Raw genomic sequence first — 24810 nt, 5'->3', positions numbered from 1 at the left:
AAGTGAGAGAAGCCAATCTGAAAAGGCTACATTTACTGAATGATTCCAAATATAGAATATTCTCGACGTTAGTGCTACACTAATGCAAGATGTTAATAATAGGGGAAACTGGGGCTTGGGGGAAGCGAGAGAGAATATATGGGAACTCCCTACTTTCTGCAAACCTCAAACTGCTCTGAAAAATAGTCTATTAATTCAAAAGAGAACATAAATATTAGGTATAACTGAACCAGTAAAAATGTCTTCTTATTAGAAAACAAAAATCCCAGACTCTCAGTGGTTTAGTTTGTAGGAAGTACCTGGCTATATAATATTCTGCCAGAAATGTATAGTACACAGTGGTGATGGATTACTGTATACATCTTGTAACGTTCTTGTATCTTTTCTTTGTCCTCTGATAAATATGCACAGTGGTATTCATGCTAAATCCTACTCTTAAGCTTCCTTGTTCCTTTCTCTCCAGTGACTGCTGGTGTATCGGCCCTGGAGGTGTATACACCAAAAGAAATCTTCGTGGCAAATGGGACACAAGGGAAGCTGACCTGCAAGTTCAAGTCTACTAACACAACCGGCACGTTGACCTCAGTCTCCTGGAGCTTCCAGCCAGAGGGGACTGACACCACTGTGTCGGTAGGAATGCTTGTTTGCTCTCCGCTGGTCGTACCTCACGGGGTTCTTTACTGCTCTAGTGTGATTAATGACCCATTCTTCTGATTGCGCACTTGCAAAATGAGTGAGTTTTTTATCTATTAGAGACTTCAAGGCCCGTCTCTTGCTTGAGACTCTCCAAAAAAATAAGTTCGGCATCTCTTAAATGCAGCTTCTTATCTGTATTGATACTGATATTGATATCTCTATCTATCTATCAATATACTGGGTTGGAATGTATGCCTGATTTCCAAATGTTTGAGTGGACCTGTGTCCCTCAGGATTTATAAAAAGGAAGGCCCCCTGGGTGTTGTGTCTGAATAGGAAGGAAAGGTGAGGTAAAGTCAGAGATTACAAATTTATATGACTTCCTCACTGGGTCCAATTGGGTATGGTTCTGGGTAAAACAGTCCCAGAGTGAGTGAGAGCAGGAACCCATACAAATGTCATGGGGAAGCAGAGTCAGGCATTCTGTTGCTTCCCATAAATATGGCATCAACGTGGATCATGTATCCTATAGATGCAAAATTAAACACACAGATTTACCCAGGAGAGTCCAAAGAATTATTTAAATTTGTGAAGATTTCCCACTGACATCTTTTGCCAGACTAGAAGTGAGGGACATTGTTTTATCTATAGAAAGTAAAGCATCATCAGGAAGACACCCAGATGCTCTTTCCTTCAAAGAGCAGTTTTACTTATGCTCAAAACATTCTTGTCATGTGGGTCAAAGCAGGTTTACATACCCCAAGCCTTAATATTAAGAACATGCTGTATTTCTTTTTTTAAATAAATTTATTTATTTATTTATTTATTTATTTATTTATTTTTGGCTGCGTTGGGTCTTCGTTGCTGCACGCGGGCTTTCTCTAGTTGTGGTGCGCGGGTTTCTCATTGAGGTGGCTTCTCTTGTTGCGGAGCACGGGCTCTAGGCACGCGGGCTTCAGTAGTTGTGGCACATGGGCTCAGTAGTTGTGGGTCACGGGCTCTAGGGCACAGGCCCAGTAGTTGTGGCGCACGGGCTTAGTTGCTCCGCGGCATGTGGGCTCTTCCCGGACCAGGGCTCGAACCTGTGTCCCCTGCACTGGCAGACAGATTCTTAACCACTGTACCACCAGGGAAGTCCAAACATGCTGTATTTCTGATTAATGTTTTTAGCTAATCAATTTATACTTACACAGCAATCTGATTATAGTTAATTCCAGAATGTTCAGTTACTGATACAGGATCCTTTAACTCCCAAATGTCAGGGCATAGTTAATAAGATGAGCAGGATGCTCTTCATTTTTATAGATTTTCAGGAGAAGGAAAAATCAAGCCCAACATACCAGATATGGCTTTTCTGGTCCATGGAATTAGGGTCCACATGTCTAAAACTGAGCTCGTCTTTTCTCCCCTCTGTTTCCCTTCTGTGCTAGTTCTTTTTGGGTATTTATGTTCTTCTAGGGACCTGATTTTTTTTTTAAATCTTGAGTTTTGTTGGGGGGGGGCGTTTGTCCTTCCCTTCCCCATCCACTACCTCTTCCCTTCTACTCCTCACACCCACCCTGAGAAATAAGAACGTTTGCTGGCTCTTCCTACTTCGTTTCTGGCATCTAGCTTTTTGTCAGCCTTCCTGCTTCTCCGCTCTCCATTAAGTGATAAAAACTGTGTGCCGGGACTTGTGCGGCAACCCCCTTGGTTATTCCTCCACTTCAAATTATCCATCTTTCAACCCAGTCCTACAGTCTACCAGGTGCCTTGTCTTAAAACAGTTCTTTCACCTCACCACTGCCCTAGTCAGAATCCTCATAGTTTCCCATTGCAAACAGTGCTTGTCTGTTCTAGCCCCACTTCTGTTCTCTCATGTGATCTCCTTCAGTCTAGTAAAAAGTGCTTTATGCTTTGTTTTTCCACTTCTGAACTCTTGCCATTTAAGTTGTATCCCATCTTCACATTGTGATCCCTCCATAAGACCTCTTTTGACCTTTTTAGCTCTTCTTAAAACTCCCTGCCCATGTTATCTGGGCCACTCCTGTGAGAGAAGGTCCCTTGCTATGACAGTTTTTCTCTTCTTTATCTTGAATGTAAGCATTTTGAGGGTAGAGATCTATCTTACACCTTTGGCATCCCTCATGGTTTTAGCACTGTGGCTTTTACTTAATAAATGTTGGTCGATAAGGAGATCTAGTCCCTTTTTGTGTGTGAGTTTTTTTACTGTTTCATTTCTCTCTTTCTTACTGGTTTGACCAAAGCGTTATTAATCAGTGCAGTTCAGCAAACATATACAGTTCCTGTGATGTGCTAAGTGTGGAGGAGCACAGAGAGAAATACAGCTTGTGCCCTGCCTTCAGAGGGCACCCAGTCTGATGAGGGAGAGGTTTGCGGAGGCCCAAAGGTGGGAAAGAGTGTAGTGTAGGTCTATGTTGCTGCTTCAGAAGTGCTTCAGGGGATATTTGTAGATGAGGTAGGAAGGAAAGCAGAGACCAGATGACAGAAGGACTTGTTTGCTAAGCTAAGAGTTTATGGTTTATTTCCTGGTAAAGAAGAGAGGTGAAGGGTTTGGGGCAGGCGAGATATGATCAGACATGAGAGGCATTAAATAATGGAAATAGCTTAAGCTTTGAATTCTGTCTCCGAGAACAGTGACCTTGAGTAAGTCACTAAGGTTTTCTGGGCCTCTTTCCTCACTTGCCAAATATCTGGCGGGTGATTCTCACCTTGCAGCGTGGTTATGAGTGTCAGAGCGTTATTTTTCATGGTATTTCACATTTCTGCCCATCTTACAAGCGGAGGCCCTGGCTGCCTGTCTTGTTCAGTGACTAGCTTTGGAAGGCAGAGACGGTGTCTCCCTCTGGAGCAGAGGACTGGTTTGCTTACTGTCCAAGATAGTAATATGTCTCCCATTGGGGCCATTATAAAAGAGTTGGGTTTCCTAAGCTTGGGGCTCCTCATCTGTGATACCGAGCCTCTGCACGCACAACATCCACCCAGGCCCCTCCATGCCGTCCCTATGGGCTTTGGGGGGCAGGGGCCACAGATAAAAACATGCTGCTGGCTGTTTGTAAGCAATAGGGTGCTTTGTCTCCAAGTCTTCTTCATGAGAACAAAGACTTCCCAGGAGTCTTGTGTCTTCTGCCAGCATCTGTGAACCTGTGGCCGACTTGCAGGGAGGGTAAAATCTCAGAGCCTTCATAGTTCCTAACAAGCATTAGTTATATTAAACACAGGGTATATATTTGATAAATGGTTTTTAATTTTTTTTTTCCCCAATAATCATTTAGGCATTGTGGAGGATGGATTAGAGGAGCTTGAGACCAGTTAAGAGGTCATAGCCCAAGATGATGAGGACATAAAAATCAGGTATTATCAGTGGGAATTAAATAGAAAAGAGAAACTTAGGAGATGGAATTGACAGGATTGGGGATTTTTTTTTCTTTAAAGATTTATTTATTATTTATTTATTTATTTAATTTATTTTTGGCTGCATCAGGTCTTAGTTGAGGCATGCAGGATTTTCGCCGAGGTATGCGGGATCTTTCGTTGTGGTGCGCAGGCTTCTCTCTAGTTGTGGCGTGCAGGTTTTCTCTTCTCTAGTTGTAGCGTGCAGGCTCCAGGGCGTGTGGGCTCTGTAGTTTGCGACATGCGGGCTCTGGTTGAGGCGCATGAGCTCAGTAGTTGTGGAGCGCAGGCTTAGTTGCCCCACGGCATGCGAGATGCTAGTTCCCCGACCAGGGATCGAACCCGCATCCCCTGCATTGGAAGGTGGATTCTTCACCACTGGACCACCAGGGAAGTCCCAGGATTGGGAAATTAATTGATGGGAAGGAAGACAGAGGAGTTAACGGTAACTCCAAAATTTATGGTTTGCGAGACTGGCATGTAGCCATCAGTCAAGATGAGATACACAGGTAGAAGATGGAGTTTATAGGAGAAGGTGGCAGACTTGGAGGGTGGAGGCAGCTGAGTGAGTAGGCAGTTGGATTAGAGGTCTAGAGCTGCAGGAAGCACTATGCGTGAGAGAGGTTTGCGAGTTAACAAAATTGTAGATGGCCATTAAATCATAGGAATGGATGAGATTGCACAGGGGTTTTCAGCTTCCACAAAAGGTTCTGAAAATGTTGTGTTTGGATTGCCAGTGCAGCTCAGTGGTTGACTAATGTTCATTTCCACCACCCTCCCCAACCCCACTATCGCCCCATCTGTGAATCCGAACAAAGACGTCCAGCCTCCAGCAGAGCTGCTTGGATTGAAGCCACATATCAGGATAGATCCCCACCCACCAGGCCTGACCTTACTTCCAGGGGGCTGGGTTTGACAAAGTTACTTTGAGAAATGAGTTCCTTTGCTGAAAGCAGGTCTGGGGAGAGAGTGAGAGTGGAAAGAGAAAGGGGCTAAAGGCTGAAGCTGCAAAGGCGGACGAGAACATTTTCGGTTGTCTGGTTTGTGTTCCTTTCACACATCCATGACTTTTCTGTAGGAAACCAATAAGTAAGACTGGGTAACCCATCAGATTAACTGATCTGTGATATTTAGGCTTCTTTTTCTTCTTTTTCTTTTTTTTTTTTTAAATTTATTTTTATATTTATTTTTGGCTGTGTTGGGTCTTTGTTTCTGTGCGAGGGCTTTCTCTAGTTGTGGCGAGCGGGGGCCACTCTTCATCGCGGTGCGCGGGCCTCTCACTATCGCGGCCTCTCTTGTTGCGGAGCATGGGCTCCAGACGCGCAGGCTCAGTAGTTGTGGCTCACGGGCCCAGCTGCTCCGCGGCACGTGGGATCCCCCCAGACCAGGGCCCTAACCCGCGTCCCCTGCATTGGCAGGCAGACTCCCAATCACCGTGCCACCAGGGAAGCCCTAGGCTTCTTTTTCTTGATGCTTTGCGTATCTTAATGGTAAGTTTTGTGAGTTAAGGCTGAAACCTGTGGATTCACTGGGCTTAGTTGTGGTGTCCATCAGAGAATTGGCTTTGAAGAGTCAGGTGGTCCTGACTTTGACTCTGGATCCACCACCTATTGTCATTGTGACCTTGGGCAAATGGTTTCTTTGAGTCTCCATTTCCTTATTATAAAAATATGGGTGGTAATTGCTATACCACTGGGCTATTGAGAGGTTTAGAGAGAATGTACACATTTATTTCTCCAACTGAAACAGGGTTGAACTCCATGATTTCTAAATCCCTGTCTGGCTTAGGTTCTATAGCTTGAGATTTGTAATATGATGTGGCATTTCTTTCTGGATGAAGTCTTTTTTTTCATGTCCTTCTACTCCGCCATCTTGATTGGAGCTCCTCGGATGAAGTCTTTTTTTAAAAGAACCCTTCACAGCATGCCTATAATAGAGTTTAGAACTTCTACCTTTGAGAATAGCTCATGTGTTCTTTTTTTCTAATTGCAGTTTTTCCACTACTCCCAAGGGCAAGTGTATGCCGGGAATTATCCACCATTTAAGGACAGAATCAGCTGGGCTGGAGACCTCGACAAGAAAGATGCATCAATCAACATAGAAAATATGCAGTTTATACACAATGGCACTTACATCTGTGATGTCAAAAATCCTCCTGACATTGTTGTCCAGCCAGGACACATTAGGCTTTATGTTGTAGAGAAAGGTACTTCCTTGAGTATTTTTGCAGTAATGATACAGTCCCCTTTATCTCATGCTTAGTTAGAGAACAACAGTTACATTTCAGGGTGTGTTTGGAAGGGGTATTTCTGCCATACAGTTATGCTGCCTGTTTCCATCGACCTGTGGCTCTACCGAACATGCCTGGGGGTCAGGGAACTCATTCCAACTGGAGTGGCTGATTTCTCCATTTATATACCTGCTGTCTGGAGCATATTGATCAGATTAAAGGAGTATGAATTTTTCACTGTTAATTAGAAGTAAGACCAGATTCATTATAGTTGGATGGGGTGAGTATTGGGAAAGAAGGAGATTAATATTGTTTTAATATTCTCCAGGAGAAAGCTTTAACATTGGCAGAAACAGTATAGCTATTTCTTCACCTTTTTTGGAGAATAAGCAGGAAACGCAGGTTCTGCTGTCTCATTTCGAGACAAAGTCTGCTTTGTTGGAGAATAGATTGAGGTAAATTCACATCCCCAGCTTTTCTTTGATTTTAGAGCATTGAGAGGGATTATGTATATAGAAATGTTTTTAGTTCTAAAGCTCATTCTTTATCAGCTAATGTTCCTCTGTCATCAATTAGGTACTAGGATCTCATAATTTGTATAATAAAATGGTGTATGGTAATTGCTAAAGGAAGACACTTGTTTATTAACTTAATAGAATTCCATTTCTTCTCTCTGTCGCAATGTACCTTAAACCTATTTTGTTCTTTCTCTCTAGAGATTGTGCCCGCGTTTCCAGTTTGGGTGGTGGTGGGTATAGTTACTGCTGTGGTCCTAGGTCTCACTTTGCTCATCACCATGATTCTGGCTGTCCTCTATAGAAGGAAAAACTCTAAACGGGATTACACCGGGTAAGGAGCTCTGCTTTTGGGGGGAAGGGTGGAGGGAAGGAATCAGAGTTTATGAAAACTTCTGTATGTGTTATGGGAAAAGAATTGTGAAGAATTAGCTACTGTTAGCTTTCATGTCGGAATCAAGCCATCTTCTTAGAAGACGTTCTGACGCGGGCAAGCAGAAATCAGTGGCCTGCTGTTAAACGTGGGCTATGACACTAATCCCTGTTTCAGTTTCTTTCTTAGGTTTGGTGAAATGGACTGCTCAGTAGTCTGTGCTCTGTGTTTCAGTATCATCCACTCTGCAATTAGCATTATTAAGCCACAGATATCACTTACCTAATATGAGTTTAATTTGATCTCTAGGTAATAATCTCATAAGGTTCTTCTTTTCAGTTAGGTAAATATAATAATAATAATAGGAGTATGCTGATAAATGACCCCCCACCTGATGTGATGATGCAGGGCTTTTCCTGTTTGTAGTTTGGTAAGGAGGTGTATTGCTTTGACCATTCTCAAATGCATGGCTGGACTTATCCAAGCTGAGTTAATAAGAGTTGAACATCAAAATATACCAGCAATAAAGAAAAGTAGACTTTCGTTCTGTTTGCGGCTTCTCAAAGAGAAAACCTTTGAGCATAGGGTGTGTGTCTAATTGAAGGACCCTCTCTTTTTGCCACTCCAGCTGGAAAGCTAGCCTGTATAAGCTTGGTAGAACTCGTGTGGTAAGACTGAGAGCGAGGCTGGGTTTCAGTTGATGTAGCACGAGCTGCGTCCCAGGTGCACGGAAGGGACTGTGGTTGAGAGGGTTGCACGCCCTGGACTCCCTGGCTGGTGGATGGTGGGGACTTCTCGCTTTGGGCTCTGCTGCTCTACTTTTTAGGAGTGCTGTGTTTTAAGGAGTTTAAGTGTTCAAATTCAGATATTATTTGCTTGGAATGTTTCTATTCTGCTGACTGTACCTGCCCCCTTGCATGGTGAGTGGTTTATGATGAAATATAACCGGAGCATTGGTTTTCAACATGAAACTAATCCAGGGTGGTGACGTGCCAGTCTCTGTAGTTCACGCTTTTTGGGTTAATAAAGGCACAGAAAAGTGTGCCTTAGAATTCTGCATGGCGTCGTGAATGCTGCTATTCTTCTTACTTTGGTTTTTTTTTCCCCCTCCCCTGCCTTTTCTACCTTGGTGTGCCGGGATCAGATCCTGCCTATCTTCCACTTCTTAAGAAAAGCTGACATAGACGACACATTGGGCCTATAACAGGGCTGGGTCTCCTCTTCCACTCCCACTAGACACATGGTAACTAATCACATTGGCCGTTGCTGTTAATATTCATGTGTATGTATTCAGCCCATCTCCCTTGTTGACAACTAACTAGCCAGCTCTGAGCTAACCCAACAGCTATCATGGTTTGTCCACAAATATGTCACGTGTCTGTGTTAGAAACATGTTGAGTGTACCATCCCAATGAAATTGGGTTGTCAGGTTTTATGGTCATCTGAACATATATGTTCTTCATGTAAAATGCCTTTGTGTGTGTGTGTGTGTCTGTGTGTGTGTGTGTGTGTGTGTGTGTGTGTGTGTTTTAGTTTTTTTATACTTGAATTGTATTATTACTGAGTTAGACTCTTTGTGTTACAATACTCAAACCATTTTGGTTTGTGGCATATAGCCTCCTGGTTCAGAGAAGGCACAGTTTGCAGAATGCTTTGTATGCTTTGGTCTTAGTAACGACACTTTAAATGTGATTCTCTCCACACTCCTAAGATTTTTAAAAAGTACATCATAAGGGATTGAAGCTCTGCTGAAGACACATCCCATTAGGGAATCCCTAATGAGTTACCTCCTGGCATTCACTTTCCCTGGTTCATTTATGAGACAGGGCTTGCTGTTGAAGACCCCGCTGCCCCTGAAAAAGTTCAGCCCGTGTGATGTGGCATTCCACGGTTTCTTATCATCCATGACTTCCTGGATTTTCTTTGGTTTGGTTGCGGAATTGGTGGGGAAACAAACTATGGGGACCTAGGGAATGGAAGGAATGAGATAAGCCAAGACTATGAGCCTGGATCTGTATCTGTCATTTTGGAAGCACATTGAGAAGAGGTTTGCCTTTGATGATCACAAAAGCGAATTGCTATCAAGAAGGTATAGCTTGCTCCTTTAAACCTGTATCCCAAAGGAGGATTTATGGTAGGGGAAAAAGCCAAAGCAGCAAAAGGATAAACGTACATTGTAGCCAGCATCCCATCCAGCAGATATCATTGATGTAAACTGGGGCAAAGAGATTGTACCACATTGGATTCTGTACCTCCCCTGGAGTAGCTTCACTGACTTGGAAGAATTAGTGTCAGGGATAAAAAATAGTTTCAAGATATGTGATTGTTTTGATACTCATTGTTTTGTTGAGTTTTGTTTTTATACATCTGCTACTTCATTTTGTCATCACTTGCATTTCTATATTTTTTGTTTCCATTTATTTTAATTTTTTTTTTTTTTTTACATTCTCCAAATTGCCAACTCATCAGCTGCAATACATCAGAGAATGTGTCACCGGTTAAGCAGGCTCCGCGGAAGTCCCCCTCCGACACAGAGGGTCTAGTAAAGAGCCTGCCTTCTGGATCTCACCAGGTAATAGCTGATTGCAGTTCTGCCCACCATGCCATGCTCTGCAGTTTGGTGCTCTGTCACGTTGTGGGGTGTGGGAAAGAATACTGAGCTGTGAGAAACAGAAAGAGAGAGAGCAAGAGAAACAGAGGGGAACGTAAGGGCTGGTTTAGGAGGACCACAAGAAGGTGTGTGGGGAAGAATCTGACTTGAGTAAAGGTTTCCACCAAACCACCACACACAGATTGGCCCAAGCAAAAATTAGGAAATGGCTTTGTCAGATGTAAATACTTCTTCCTTCATTGCTCAAAGAAATAAAGCTAGCGAACTAGATTCTATACTGAGGTGTTCTATAAGCCATGGAATTCACAGGAAAAAGTTGATTTTGGTGTTGGTAATAAAACAGAAAAGTTCTTTTGTATGAATTCTTTAGGAGAAATTGAAAGTAAACATTTATCTGAATAATTAGTAGGCTCGATGAACAAGGAAAGGCTTTAGTTTCTACTTCTTGTAGAAAGTACAGAGAAGAAATAACTTTCATTTGGAATTTAGCATGGAATCTGGCATTGAGGTTAATATTGTGTTTTGGCCATGCTGGTGTAACTATAAATGGCAGAAATTCCAGAGCTTAGTACCGATTCTGGTCTTCTGGGGTAGAAAGCATTAGAAGGAATGTGGCCAGTTATAACTTTGCCCTGAGGAGGCGGAATTGAGGGTGCAGTGGGGCGGGTGGATTTAAGAGGAAGTAAAGGAGAACAGTGTTTTGTGGAAGAAGTATTCCACAGTCTTAGTTCACAGTTGTCCTACGTGGTGAGGAAACTGAGGCATTGCGATGTTCAATTACTAAAAGCACAGACCCCGTTAGCAACAGCATTGGGGCGAGAACCTAGATTTCTAGGCATTGTCTTTCACAGCATCAGGCTCCTTACTTGTTCCTAGTCTGTCTGTCCATCTCTCTCATTCTGTTTGTCTCTCCGTCTGTCTCTCTCTCGGATTATGTAGTATACCTCAGTTCACTAATTTGGATTGTGAATGGGAATAGGGTTGTGAATAAAGGCGTTAGAGTTACAGGTAGGCATAATACCTAAGGAAGCCTTGGAAACTTTTTCTTTTGTCCTTGAAGTGCCATGGGCATTGTTCTCCTGTTGAAAACAAACGGGGAGGAAAAAAAAAAAGAAACAATGGACTTCGGACATTGGAAAACAGGTTGTGCAGCACCATGGTTCCTAAGAGAAGGGAAACAAATAAGGGGAGCCCTGTGATCGTCCCAGCTTACTCCTCAAGGCATTTTCCAGGCTGCAGTGCTGAGGGGAGAAGAGAAACAGCTTACCTGTCTCACTGAATTGAGGAGGCGGAAATCAGAGTTTGGGGAGGCCTCCTTATCTTCTTGAGAAAGGATGCACAGCAAATACAAATTTTGAGGCTTTGTATGGTAGGCAGAATAATGACCTCTAAAAGATGTCCACATCCTAACCCCTGGAACCTATGGGATATGTTACCTTACCTGTCAAAAGGGACTTTGCAGCTGTGATTACAGATCTTGAGATGGGGAGATTTTCCTGGATTATCTATGTGGGCCAAATGTAATCATAAGGGTTCTTATAAGAGGAAGGCAGGAGGGTGAGAGCCAGAGATTTGAAGATGCTATTCTACTGGCTTTGAAGATGAAGGAAGGGGTCACAAGCCAAGGAATGCAGGCAGCTTCCATAAGCTGGAAAAAGCAAGGAAGCAGATTCTCTCTAGAGCCCCTAGAAGGAATGCAGCCCTGCTGACACCTTGATTTAGCCCAGTGAATCACATTTCAGACTTTTGACCTCCAGAACTGTAAGATAATACATTTGTTTTTAGCAGGTCTAAAATTGTTTCTATTCTCCTCCCTCAAGCTTGGTTGGGTAGGATTCCAGGTTGGAAATCATTTTCCTTCAGCATTTTGAGGCCTTGCTGATTTTTGTAGCTTCCAGTGCTAAGAAGTTGATACAGTTCCGATTCCTCCTCCTTCGGGTGGGACCAGTTTTATTCCCCTTCTCTTAGAATCTTTTTTATCCCTCATGCTCTGAAATTTTATAAAATTGTGGGCCTTTTTTGTTCATTGTACTGGCTACTCAGTGGGCTCTTTCAGTCTGAAAACTCTGCCCTTCAGTCTTGGGGTATTGTCTTCCATTATTCTTTGGAAAATTTCCTCCTTCCATTTTCTATCCTCTCTTTTGGAAATTCCTGTTAGCAATTAGATCATCTAGAGCAGTCCTTTCGTCTTCTTAATTTTTTCTGTTTTGCAGTTTCTTCTAGAAAATTTCTGCAACTTTATCTTCCAAGTTTTATTAAATATTTAATTTCTGCTATCTTTTTATTTAATTTTCAAGAGCTATTGCTTATTCTCCGGTTCGAATAGCCCGTACTTTTCATGGATGCATTGTCTTATCTCTCTGAGCATATCATTTTTTCTTCTGTTTTATGATTTTTAAAAAATGTTTTCTTCTGTTACTGGATTTTGCTGTTTCTTTTGAATTCCCTTTTTTCTTTTATAATTTTTGTCTTTCATGTTAAAAGCTTTCCTTAAATGCCCAGCGATCCTTGCTTATCTGTTCGTATTGAAGGCACTCAGATCTGATCATGAGCTCTTTTTGCAGAGACAGAGCTTACTGGGTAGTAGGCTTCACTGTTTGTATAAAGTGCTGGCTGGCTTTCACTGGGGGGACCCCCTAAGTATCGGTTGCTAAGGTCTTTTCTCTTGGGTTAGTCGATTTCTCCAGAAAGAAATCCTCTGATCTCATGCTTGGGAATGGAGCAGAGGAAGGAGAGGGGGGGGGGCTCCCTGTTCAGTAAGTGGATTTGCCCGCCCTGTTTTCAGCACCAAGACCCCACCCTGCTATGACTGCTGTCCCTGAGTCAGAGATGGGCTCAGCTCTCCTGTGAGTAAACCCCCAGGGTTCTGCCCAGGCCTGACTCTGCGGCGTTTTCTGGAGGTTAGTGAGAAGCAATTCAAGCACTGTGTCAATCTATATTATCATTTTTCAGCATTTGCAGTATGACACCAGGTCAGCTTTGAGAGGAAAGCTGCAGCGTGCCTCACGATCGATTCCTAGGTTATTTCCTTTGCGCTCAGGGCAGGCCCCTGAAGGCCTCTTCTCTAACATGTTGCAAATCAGGGTTTCTGTTCAGTGACATGTACCTGGAGCACCCTTTGTCTTACTTGGTTATTTTTCATCAAGTCATACTGTACCTTTTATTTTATGGTTACACAACTTGTTAAAGACATTTTCTGCCTTACCTGTTTCTGGAACTTATAAAGCCTTTGTCGGTCCACACAAGGCTTGGAAGTGGATTGTGTGATTCCCTTGGAGATTTATCTTCCAATTTTTGTTTTATTTAGGTTTGCATTCAGTGGTCAACTTGGAACAGGGGCTGCTATCCTGGGGTTGAAACATTTGCTTCAGATACTCCACAAAATTCCTAAGCGCTACAGGGCCTTAGGTGATGCTGGTGTGTGCTCTTACTTGCCATCACACGCCATCTTCAGTACGTGTATCAGAAACACCTCTGTGTCAGAGCACCAGAGGTGTTTATGGAAGTTGTTCTTACCAGGATCCTTTTGATATATCTTCAGTTGTTCAAACTGAGGCAGAGAAGGTTTCACGGTTTAGGAAAAACTGGCTTGACCTGATATGTTCCTCTTATTAGGTAATTTATGAGATTAAGTACTCTTTGTAAGTTGAGCACAACCAAAGGTAGCAGTTGTTTTGAAGAGCCAGTCATTCCATTGCATGTTCTCTTTGATCACTTCCACACACACTTGAGTGCTCAGCATACTTACAGTGTAAACTGGACGTGGGAAATGCAGGCATGAGTATCACCCAGTCCCTGCCCTCCAGAACCTCAGAGTCTCCTGGGTTGTTCAGGTCATTTTCAGGCTTTTCTATGATATGGAGAATTTTTTTATGTATATATCCTGACAAAACAGCCTTGAGGAAATCTTCATATTTAGACAGACATCTTAGTGTTTTAAGGGTTAGTGATGTGTTACAAACTAGTATTGACTCTGGGGTTCAGCTCATGGTGTTAGCTTGCGGGGCATTATTTAACTTCCACATCTGTTCCCTTATCTTTGAAATGATGGGTTGGGGCAAGTTGATCTTTAAGCCCCTTCTCATTTTTCCATTGCTAATTATAAGAGTCCATGGTACACTGTGCCTTATAAGGAGAGGTTTAGGCAGTTGCTGCCCACATATTGCACTCAGATCTGTGAAATGGGTGCATGGTAGGGATATTTGCAGACTACCCCTTGGGACTTTCTTCCAAGGGTTCTATCATGACATACTCCCTGGTCATCAAAACCTTCCATTTTCTATCTGCAGGCGTCATCTGAGAGTCTAATAGCATTAGTCATTACTATTTGGACGAATAAATAACTCAAAGTTATTTTATCAGAAGAGAAAGAATACTAGTGCTGCAGGAAGGAAATTTACAAAAGATGAAACAATAGCCAGGCAGGGCATTAAGTGCACTATATTACTCATCTGTCTTTGGCCACTATTTTTGTTATAATTGGAAGACTAGTAACAGAAGACTTGACTAAAAGTACCTTTAACAGTAAGAAGGGACTTCCCTGGTGGCGCAGTGGTTAAGAATTCGCCTGCCAATGTAGGGCACACAGGTTCGATCCCTGGTCCGGGAGGATCCCACATGCCGCGGAGCAACTAAGCCCGTGTGCCACAACTGCTGAGCCTGCGCTCTAGAGCCTGTGAGCCACAGCTACTGAGCCCGTGTGCCTAGAGCCTGTGCTCCGCAACAAGAGAAGCCACCACAGTGAGAAGCCCGCACACTGCAACAAAGAGTAGCCCCCGCTCGCCGCAACTAGAGAAAGCCCACGGGCAGCAACAAAGACCCAATGCAGCCAAAAATAAATAAATAAAATAAATAAATTAAAAAAAAAAAAACAGTAAGAAGTTTATTAACTCACAAGAGGCCCAGCAATGTCATTAAGACTCAGGTTCTTCCCATTTTATTCCTTCATCCTCTGCATATTGTCTTTGTTCTCAGGCTCCTTCCCTCAGCCTCAGAATGGCTGCCATGGTTTCAGGCAGTTCATGAAAAAATGCACCTGAGCTGAACTCCTAGAGCTGAATCTCCTCCCAGGTGGTTTTTATATGGAGGAAAATCTTTACCTGAGCCCCCCCCAGCAAACTTTTCCTAGTCGCCTTGGCAGAGTGGGTCACATGCTGATGCCCTTTCCAGTCATCTGCAGGGGGACAGCAGTTATGATCGGTTTCACCCCTGGGGGCAGGGGAGAGCGGGCTCGTTTACCTGAGCGAAGGAAAGGTGCACACCAGAACCAAATTAGGGCTCTTCCCGCAAACAGAGTGGGAAGTTGAGTTGGGAAGGGTGTTACGTAGGCGCTGCCTAGAGTCTGGAGTATTCTGGCATTAGGGAAAAGATAAGTACAAATCTTTCTTTGCAACGCTTCGCTTTGAATGACATTGGTTTCAAATAATTTTTGTGAATATATCTTACAAACAGTTGGTTTTCTAGATCCTTTTCTGGAAGTGGTTAATGCTTTGTATACAAAAGGCAAGTGGGAATTCCCTGGCGGTCCAGTGGTTAGGACTCCATGCCTCCAGTGCAGGGGGTATGGGTTTGATCCCTGGTTGGGGAACTAAGATCTCGCATGCCGAGTGGTGCAGTCAAAAAAAAAAAAAAAAAAGAGGGGAGGGGCAAGTATTTATGGAGGACAGTGAGTGGAACAGTTATGTATTTGTCAAGTATAGTCTATAGATATGAAATGTCTCCAGAAGTACAACATGTGCATTAGTTCATTTAGTCCTCACAACAGCCCTGTGAGGTAAGTTCTTTTACTGTCCCTATTTTACACGTGAAGAAACTGAGGCTTACTTAGGTTGAGTCACTTGCTCGAGGTCAGTAGTTAGTGGAAGAGCTGGTATTAGACCCCGATCTGTGTGTGGCTCTAAGGCATGTATTTGTTCTACCCTGCCTGTTCAGTTCTTTTCAACTTCGTTTTGATAATCAGTTTCATTTATCGCCAAGAATGTCACAAGACACATCTGTTTCACATCTATATTTGGTGATGTGAAATAAATACTGAAAATGTGCTTTGTGAACAGTCAATGAGCATGTGGTAAAAACAGATGTTCTCTCTTAGTGATACTTGTGCTAGCTTGTCAGGTGTGAGTCCTCTAGTGCCTGAAGGACCAGATTCAGATTCTAAAGGGCTACAGAGACCATGGAAAGTGTACTTCAGGATATAACAGCTTCCGAGAAATTAATATCTGTTCAGAGATAGGTCTCCTTGCTCTTCCATAACCCTCTTTTCCTGGACCCTCTTCCCACACCTTCACCAGTATGTTTTTATATTGGAATAAATTTCATGCAAGTAGAGTTCAGGGGAAATTTCATCTCTAACTGAAACTAAAAGAATAGACCTAGGTTCAGCAATTAGTCTCTTGAAACATTTTCAATAGTAAAGACTATTTGTATAATAAGTAGTTAGGGAAAATATATATGTACAGAGCAATTTTTCACTTGGTTATGGTAATTCTTTGTGGCAACGCCAAAAAAAAAAAAAATGGAGGATGAGGGAAAGGTGAGTGTCAAGATGTACAGTAAAAACAGCTCCGTTGGGCTTCCCAGGTGGCGCGGTGGTTGAGAGTCTGCCTGCCAATGCAGGGGACACGGGTTCGAGCCCTGGTCTGGGAGGATTCCACATGCCGCGGAGCGGCTGGGCCCGTGAGCCACAACTACTGAGCCTGCGCGTCTGGAGCCTGTGCTCTGCAACAAGAGAGGCCGCGATAGTGAAAGGCCCGCGCACTGCGATGAAGAGTGGTCCCTGCTTGCCACAACTAGAGAAAGCCCTCACACAAACGAAGACCCAACATAGCCAAAAATAAAGAAATAAATTAATAAAAAAGAAAAAAAAAAACAAAACAGCTCCGTTAAGGGACTTCCCTGGTGGCGCAGTGGTTAAGAATCCGCCTGCCAGTGCTGGGGACACAGGTTCGAGCCCTGGTCCGGGAAGATCCCACATGCCATGGAGCAACTAAGCCCGTGCACCATAACTACTGAGCCTGTGCTCTAGAGCCTGTGAGCCACAACTACTGAAGCCCATGCGCCTAGAGCCCGTGCTCAGCAACAAGAGAAGCCACCGCAATGAGAAGCCCGCACACTGCAATGAAGAGTAGCCCTGCTCGCCGCAACTAGAGAAAGCCTGCGCACAGCAACGGACTCAACGCAGCCAAAAAAAAAAAAAAACCAGCTCGGTTAATGTAGGTGTTATTGTTGATATTGTTTTAACTCTCGAACACCCCAAAGTGAATATCTTAGTGATGGCAGGTACATTTCCAAGTTGATCTTGGTTCACTGGCCCCTCCTGAAGTCCTCAGTGGTCTTCTTGGCCCTCAAAGTGTCAAAGTCCTGAGGCATGTCCCACAGAGACCCAGGGTACCTACAGCTGCCAAGTCAACCTCGGAACCCGACCTCAGAGAGCTGTGTTAGATTGAGCTAGATTCATCAGCAGATTCCTGAGCTCCAATTCTGGTGAGAATTCCTCTAGATCCATTCTTTCATCCACCCCTTCATCCAACACCTACAGTCTGCCAAAGACTATTCTAGGCATTTAACAAAGCCCCTGACCTGAGGGCCTTATTACATTCTAAGGGGGAAAGGGAGTGAGGACACTAGATAGTGGGAAGCAATTTGAAGAAACTAAATCCATCAGTAGGAAGGAGTTCCTTTTATCCCTCAGTGTTTTCCCAGTTACTTTCAGCAAATTGTTACGTTCTCTTGCCGTGAAGGACAATACTGTCTCACATGAAAGACCTTACTGGTGTTTTAACATTTACTGACCAATTCAGAGATTATTCTGTTATTTTTCTTTGTTGCTTTCTCTGTGCTCTTTCTTTTCCACTCGCACAGTTTATCAGTTATCTATTGCTATGTAACAAACCACCTTAAAAGACAGTAGCTTAGAACAACCACCAGTTATTTGGCTCCCACTTCTGTGGGTTGGTTGGGCAGGTCTTCTGGTCTAGGGCAGTTCAGCTGACCTCTGCTGGCTCGCTCGTGCATCTGCAGTTGGCTGGACAGCCGGCAGGGGTCTCACTCATAGGCTGACAATTGGCAGGCAGTTGGCGGGCCAGAGAGACACAGGACAGCTGGGCTGTGTGTCTCCCATCAGCCAGCAGGTAGCTTGGGCTTCTTCACATGGTGGTGGTGGCTCTGGGGGTTCCAAGATCAAGGAGACAGTGGAAGCTGCAAGGCCTGTTGAGGTCTAGGTATGGAACTTACACATGTTACTTCTGCCACATTCTGTGGGTCAAAGCAAGTGATAAGACCAGCCCAGATTCAAGGGGTTAAGAAGCAGGTTCTTACTCTTGGTGGGAGGAGCTGCAGCATTATATTGTAAGGGTGTAGACGCAACAAGGGAAAGAATTTGTAACCATCTATCACATGGTGTAAACTCCTTCCCCCATGAATACACCCTAAGCCTCCTAATGGATGAGGTCTTATTGTCTAGGAAGTTACATAATTTAATTTCAGGATCTGTTCTGTTGGAAATGGCTGTTACCGAGGATCCATTAACTTACTAGAAAACACTTTTTTCATTCTTTTCCTGGAAGTAGAAAATAGTTAAAATAGTTAACTTTAACTTTTTATTTTGTAGAATCACATTTAACTTGCAGCTTTTTGAGATGAATATAGAGGGTTTCAGTTTGATTCAGTATTAACAGCGTGATCTGTTGTGTTACCCATGACAGGCATGAGAGTATCACACACTGACTAAAGACAAACACACTGACTTTGACTGCTTGATTTACTTGACTGGTAACCTCGGTATATTTTCAAGTATATTTGTATAACAATATGTTCATGAGAATAATGATTAATATGTACTGAGTGCTGCCAGACACTGCTTAAGTTATTTGTAGATATCATCTCATTTAATTCTCACAACCATCTTAAGACGTATAATACTATTGTTAGTGCCATTTTAGAGATAAACTAATGCTTGGGGGTTTTAAAATATGCCTGAGGCCACATGGCTAGTGCTCCCCAGTGCTACTACCATGCCCAAGAAGAGCAGCTCATGAGTTCAGACTGCAGATCTGCCAATGTTCAAATGGGTCTAGCCCTTGGGTGTTATTTTAATAACTCTACTTTTAGGTGCACCATTGTATAGCCCTTACAGCTGGGTTTTTCCCTTCTGTAGAAGTTGGGGGGCCTGAACACCACAGGATCCCACGTTACACACTAAAGGATGCAGGTTGTGGGACTTCTAGATGGGAATGAGGATGTTTGTTTGTTTTTTTCCATTTTTTTCTTCTTTTTATTAGTAGACTTTATTTCTTAGAGCAGTGTTAGGTTTATAGAAAAATCTAACAGAAAGTAAAGAGAGGTCCTATGTACTCCTTCCTCTCCAAAGTTTCCCTGATTATTAACAACTTGCATTGTTGTGGTACATTTGTTACAGTTGATGAATTAATATAGAAAACATTATTATTAACTAAAGTCCGTGGTTTATATTAAGGTTCACTCTTTGTGTTGTACATTTCTGTGGGTTTCACCAAATGCGTATGTCATGTATCCACCATTACAGATTCATACAGAACAGTTTCAAGGATATTTATTTTAAACCACATACTTTTGGCTACTGAGCTTATGATTTCAAAGTTGAAAGCTTAAGCATAGTAGTAGACTATTCAAGGAGAGATTTCCCTGGATTGGGAGAGAGGTCGACTTTGGGTTATATTAACTTGTCTTTACCCCTAAAACAGGCCTATTTTGTTGTTGTTGTTTACAATTTTAGAATCTCTGGGTTGGAAGGGACTTTAAGGGTTGTGAAGCACAGCCACCTGTCTGATATTTGAACCCTCGGCCTCCCCTCCTTCCCCAAGAGTCAGAGGACTCGCTCTGCCCCAGGCAACTTTGCCTCGCTATCCCAGGTGGGACCCTGACAGCTCTCTCCCTTACTGCTGAGGGTGAGAAGAGGACCTCTTCTAATTTAGTCCAGTTAGGGCTTTTCCGTATAGCTCTGTAGATTGTGGCTTTGGGGTTATTTTAAATTTTAAAACAGGAAAAATGGTTACCTGATCTTAGATACCAAAGAAGCAATATTTTTATTGGTTATGATAAGATTAGACTAACAGAATTATACTATAAGTAGGTATGTGTAAGAATATTTGAAGTTTTTTTAAGTACCTATTTGTATAAAGTGACCAGTTCTAATTGATTGTATTTTCGAGTGGCACTGAATATGTTGGTTTCTTGTATCATTCTGAAAGTCATGATTTCAGTGGGTCTCGGGTTGACAGAAGTGCCCATCTTTGTCCTTGAGACTCCCAATTACAAGAGTTGAGGAATTCTGTGACAGGTATTAAGATAAGCGTAACTCCTGAGAAGGAATACTATATTGTTATAGAAATTTTAAAACAGATACAAAAGTAGACAGAATAATGTAATAAATCTCTATGTACCAGCTTGAACAATTACCAAGTATACCCAATCTTGTTTTAAAGTCAATCCCGGAAAAAAAATAAAGTCAGTCCTGGACATACTGTTCCTAAGAAGGAACATATGTACCTGAAGACATTCAAAAGAGGGAACTCTTCGCTCTGGAACCCTAACAATATTCACTTTAATCATTGCTTCTGTCCCTGCACCTAATGGGGCCACCAGTTTTTCCAAACCTCTAATTCTACTTCTCTTCTCCAGGGCCCAGTCATATATGCGCAACTAGACCACTCTGGCGGACATCACAGCGACAAGATTAACAAGTCAGAGTCTGTGGTGTACGCGGACATCCGGAAAAATTGAGAAGACCCCAGTCATATCCTAAGCAAGAAACAAATCCAAACTGGACTCTTGTGCAGAAAATGTAGCTCATAACCATGTGTGGCCTTGGAAACCTGGACATGGACAAGCACATGTTTATTCATAGAGGGAGAAAAAGAAATGTATAAAGGATATGTATAAATATTCTATTTAATCTTCCTGATGCGAGGAGCCAGTATTGCATGATGAAGAGATGGTATGATTCTAAGTATACGTAAATTGTCTGTTTTTGTACTTCCCTTCAGGGTCATTTACAGTTGAGAAAATTCAGACACATTCCTATCACCATCATTTAGACGTGGTTTGCCTTAATGGAGATGGTAGCAGATCTTTTGGTATTCTAACAGACATGGCCTTTTCATGTAAGGGCTTAACCCGCCTTCGCGTTTATTGTACATGGAGAGTGGAGCTGCTATGATGGAAGCATGTTCAGGGTGGCCTTTAGCCCAGGGTGTACCACCTATTTGGCGGTTGTTTTTAGAAAGCATCCATTCACTATGCCACTTGGAGACAGGGTGAGAGTTTTTGTTGCTATTTTGCTCTCTAAAATACAGGGCAGTTTTTAGCTTTCAGTGTTGTGTAGACTATAACATCACACCCTGTAAGCATATTGTCCCGATTTGTGGATTCATCATAGCAAGATTAGCAAAGGATCAGTGCCGGAAGTCACTTCCTTCCAGGTACTTTTAGATCATTACCATAATCAATACATAATTGAAGTAGGGAACCCAGGCCTGGCTTGAGGAGTACCTGTACCATTTGGAGAGCAAAAGGTGTGTTACATTCTTTGCTCAAGTCCTTCGTACTTGTAATAAGAGTCCCCATACACCTGAAGGAGCTGAGTTTCATTTCCTTTTAAGTAGGCAGAAATGGAATAATTAGATTGCCAGTCTCCAGTATCACAGAGCTCTCTCTAGAGAATCTTCTATATAAAGCTTCAGTCATGCTTCCAGCAGGGGCAGCATCAGTCATGGCTTCTGTAATAGATTCATGATGCGTCCAAGGCCTTTTGAGGCTAAAAAGGGTCTAGATTTTTAAAATCAGCAAACAAGGCTAGTACTTCTACGTTGGGAATCTCTTCTGTTTCTGGTTTTTTGTTCCTTGTTTCTCCCTTCCTCCCTTCCTTTTTTTTCCCCCACCCCCATTACATGGAATTGATAAACAATGAGAGGAGGAGAAATCTAGACAATTTGGGCATCCTTCTCAATTTATTTTCTCCCATTGACCACCGCCCCCAACACCCCATCTCAAACCTATGTGTTTTTTTTAACTCAGACTGAAAAGCATGGTGAAAATCATTAAACACTTATATTGTCATTCCCCCATTTTCTGGATTTTTTTTTTTTAAAGAATTTTTTTTCATTTAAATTGAAAGCCCACAGTTAGAGGAAGAATACCGACAATAGGGTCCCAGGTCGTGTTCAGGTAAGTAGGGATGACGGCTAATGTTAGTTTTTCTCTCATTTACTTTGAGGACCCCTAAGAGCTGCCTCCACCCCCACCCCACCCCCTCCCCCCCCTACCTCCCCCCCCCACCTCCCCCCCACCCCCCGTCTTGTCATCTTTGTGAGGGAGTTTGAAGGCTGAGTTTTAAGGAAACAAAGAAGGATTTAGATTTAGAGGTGTGCACGAGGTGGTTATGTAGAGAAAGGGTGCGTGAGCTATAAAACGAACTCTGCCCCGTGCGTGCGGCCTTTTACTTGCTGAGGGACTATTTGTTGTTATTCGCATGATTCTCCAACTTACATTCCGTTGATATGTACGTGAGCGGGGAGCGGGCTTTGTCATCACACATACCTGCCATCTCCGAAGCTGGTGCGTCTGGTGTGCGTTGCGGCATGGGAGGAAAACCCGCCGGCTCTGCTGCGTCTCCCTGTTCTGTGCTCACAGGCCCCGCGCAGGAGAGGGACGCGGAGCACTCAGCCCGAGACAGTTCTGCAAAGTGGTCAACTTTGCCTTGCGCCCTGAGGCTTCTCTGCCTCCACGGTGAAAACTCCAGGAGCCTTTAGGAGACATTTTTGTGTGTTGGGAAGGCGGGGGTTGGTGCTGGGAGGATGTCACCCTTCAGGCTGATGCCAGGATACTCTTGGTGAGCCCTCCCACTGTGAGAATTGTACAGCCATCCAGGACTTCAGGGGGAAAGAAAACACGTTGTGGTGAGACCAGGTGTGTGCATTGATATGTGTAACTTCCTTACAGTCGTTTTTGGCAGAGAAAGGGGGATCCTCCTTATCCTCCTTTCGCAAAGGTCCAGTGAATCTACTATACGTACATTCCTCACACCTCCTGATAGCAAGAGCCCTGATTTCCCTGCATGTTTGTGAAGCTGCCACCCAGAGCACCAGCCCTCACTTTGGCTAACCACAGCCATGGGCCTTCCCTCCCCTGCCTCCCCGTGGCCTCCTCTGCGGGGCAAGGGTGGTCATCTGCCAGCTTCTTACTCTGGGTCTGTGACTGATTTGTCTGAGGGAAGCGGCTCACACCTGGGTGGAGCACCTCAGGGTTGGGGCTTTTTCCAAAACTCCTCACACCAACTCCTGTGGATCTTTTTGACCCTTTCTCCTGTGTCCCAGCATCCTCGTCCCTGGACACAGATGACAACAGCAGGGTTGCTTCCAAATGGCAGGGCTGTCCTTTCCATGTCTGATTATTGGCAGAATGAGACCTCTTAAAACTACACATGATTTTTCTAAGGGGGCACCCAAAGGATTACTTGAGATTAAAATTTCAATCTATCTGTAGTTTTTCAATGGAAATGTATTCAGCTAGGTAAAAAAAAAAAACCCATCAAGTTCATTAATTTTTCTTTTTCAATTGTTGTATTTTTGTGAATATTTTAATACATCTTTTTCAATTATTGGACTGTGTTGTGTGCTCATTTTTAATCAAGTGAAGAAGATATCAAAGCCCTTTCTTTAATTTATCCTGCTCCAGCCACACCGGCTTCTCATTCTTCAGAAACACCACACTTGTGCCTGCCTCAGGTCCTTTGCACCTGCCGTTCCCTCGGCCTGGAACACACATTCTGCACATTTGTATGGTTTGCTCCCTCACTTCCTTTAAGTGTCTACCCACATGTCACCTTCTCAGAGAGACCTTCCGTGATATGTGAAAGAGCAACTTCACCCACCCCTGGCTCTTGCTAAACCCCTTAACCCGGCTCTTTTTTCTCCCTGTCAAACTATTTGTGTGCTTGTCTGTTTTCCCTACTAGAACATAAGCACTGAGAGGCCAGACTTTGCTGTTTTGTTCACTGATCCATCTTTAGAACAGTACCTGGCAATTAGCAGTTGTTCAATAAATGTTGACTAGATGGCCGATGGATAGGTGGATTTATCCGTCAACAAATCTATATTTGAGAACTATCCTATGCCAGGCACTGTGCTAAGCATAAGGAAGACACAGCTCCTCAAGGAGCTTGCCACAAGTGAGAGAAGGTGACATAACCGTATAATAGCTACTAAGTACTTGGTGTGTGCCAGGCACTTTGCATTTCTTATTCTATATAGCACTATGAGTTAATGCTAGTTGTACTAATCTTAAACCCACTTTTAGAAAGACAATGTCAGTAAATCACAGCAGTATTTTTTTGGATACGTCTCCTAGAGTAAGTAATAGAAACAAAAGCAAAAATAAACAAATGGGACCTAATCAAACTTATAAGCTTTTGCATAAGAAAGGAAACCATAAACAAAACAAAAAGACCACCTATGGAATGGGAGAAAATAATTGCAAACAATGTGACTGACAAGGACTTAATTTCCAAAATATATAAACAGCTCATACAGCTCAATATCAAAAAACAACCCAATCAAAAAATGGGCAGAAGACATAAATAGACATTTCTCCAAAGAAGACATACAGATGTCCAACAGGCACATGAAACGATGCTCCACATCGCTAATTATTAGAGAAATGCAAATCAAAACTAGAATGAGGTATAACCTCACACCAGTCAGAATGGCCATCATTAAAAAGTCTACAAATAACAAATGCTGGAGAGGGTGTGGAGAAAAGGGAACCCTCCTACACTGTTGGTGGGAATGTAAATTGGTGCAGCCACTATGGAGAAGAGTATGGAGGTTCCTCAAAAAACTAGAGTTGCCATATTATCCAGCAGTCCCACTCCTGGGCATATATTCGGACAAAACTATAATTCAAAAAGATACATGCACCCCTATGTTCATAGCAGCACTATTCACAATAGCCAAGACATGGAAACAACCTAAATGTCCATCAAGAGATGAATGGACAAAGAAGATGTACAAATATACTA

The 24810-nt window shown here is 43.1% G+C and overlaps 1 protein-coding gene across 1 annotated transcript in view; it reads left to right on the top strand.

The window, feature by feature from the left end:
• The window catches only part of MPZL1 (myelin protein zero like 1), a 63011-nt gene extending 39620 nt beyond the window's left edge, over positions 1–23391 (top strand). Inside the window, exons 2-6 of the mRNA XM_082360977.1 lie at positions 464–630; positions 6022–6235; positions 6976–7108; positions 9617–9719; positions 20415–23391. Of these exons, the coding sequence (XP_082217103.1) occupies positions 464–630; positions 6022–6235; positions 6976–7108; positions 9617–9719; positions 20415–20516 (719 nt within the window). The 3' untranslated portion in view covers positions 20517–23391. The remainder of the gene's footprint in view (positions 1–463; positions 631–6021; positions 6236–6975; positions 7109–9616; positions 9720–20414) is intronic.
• Positions 23392–24810: the final 1419 nt, after the last annotated feature.

The sequence above is a fragment of the Balaenoptera borealis genome (genome assembly GCF_965194805.1).
Source record: "Balaenoptera borealis genome assembly, chromosome: 1".
Lineage (NCBI taxonomy): Eukaryota > Metazoa > Chordata > Mammalia > Artiodactyla > Balaenopteridae > Balaenoptera > Balaenoptera borealis.
Note: the sequence above shows the minus strand (reverse complement) of the source record. Positions and strands in the feature narration are given on the sequence as shown.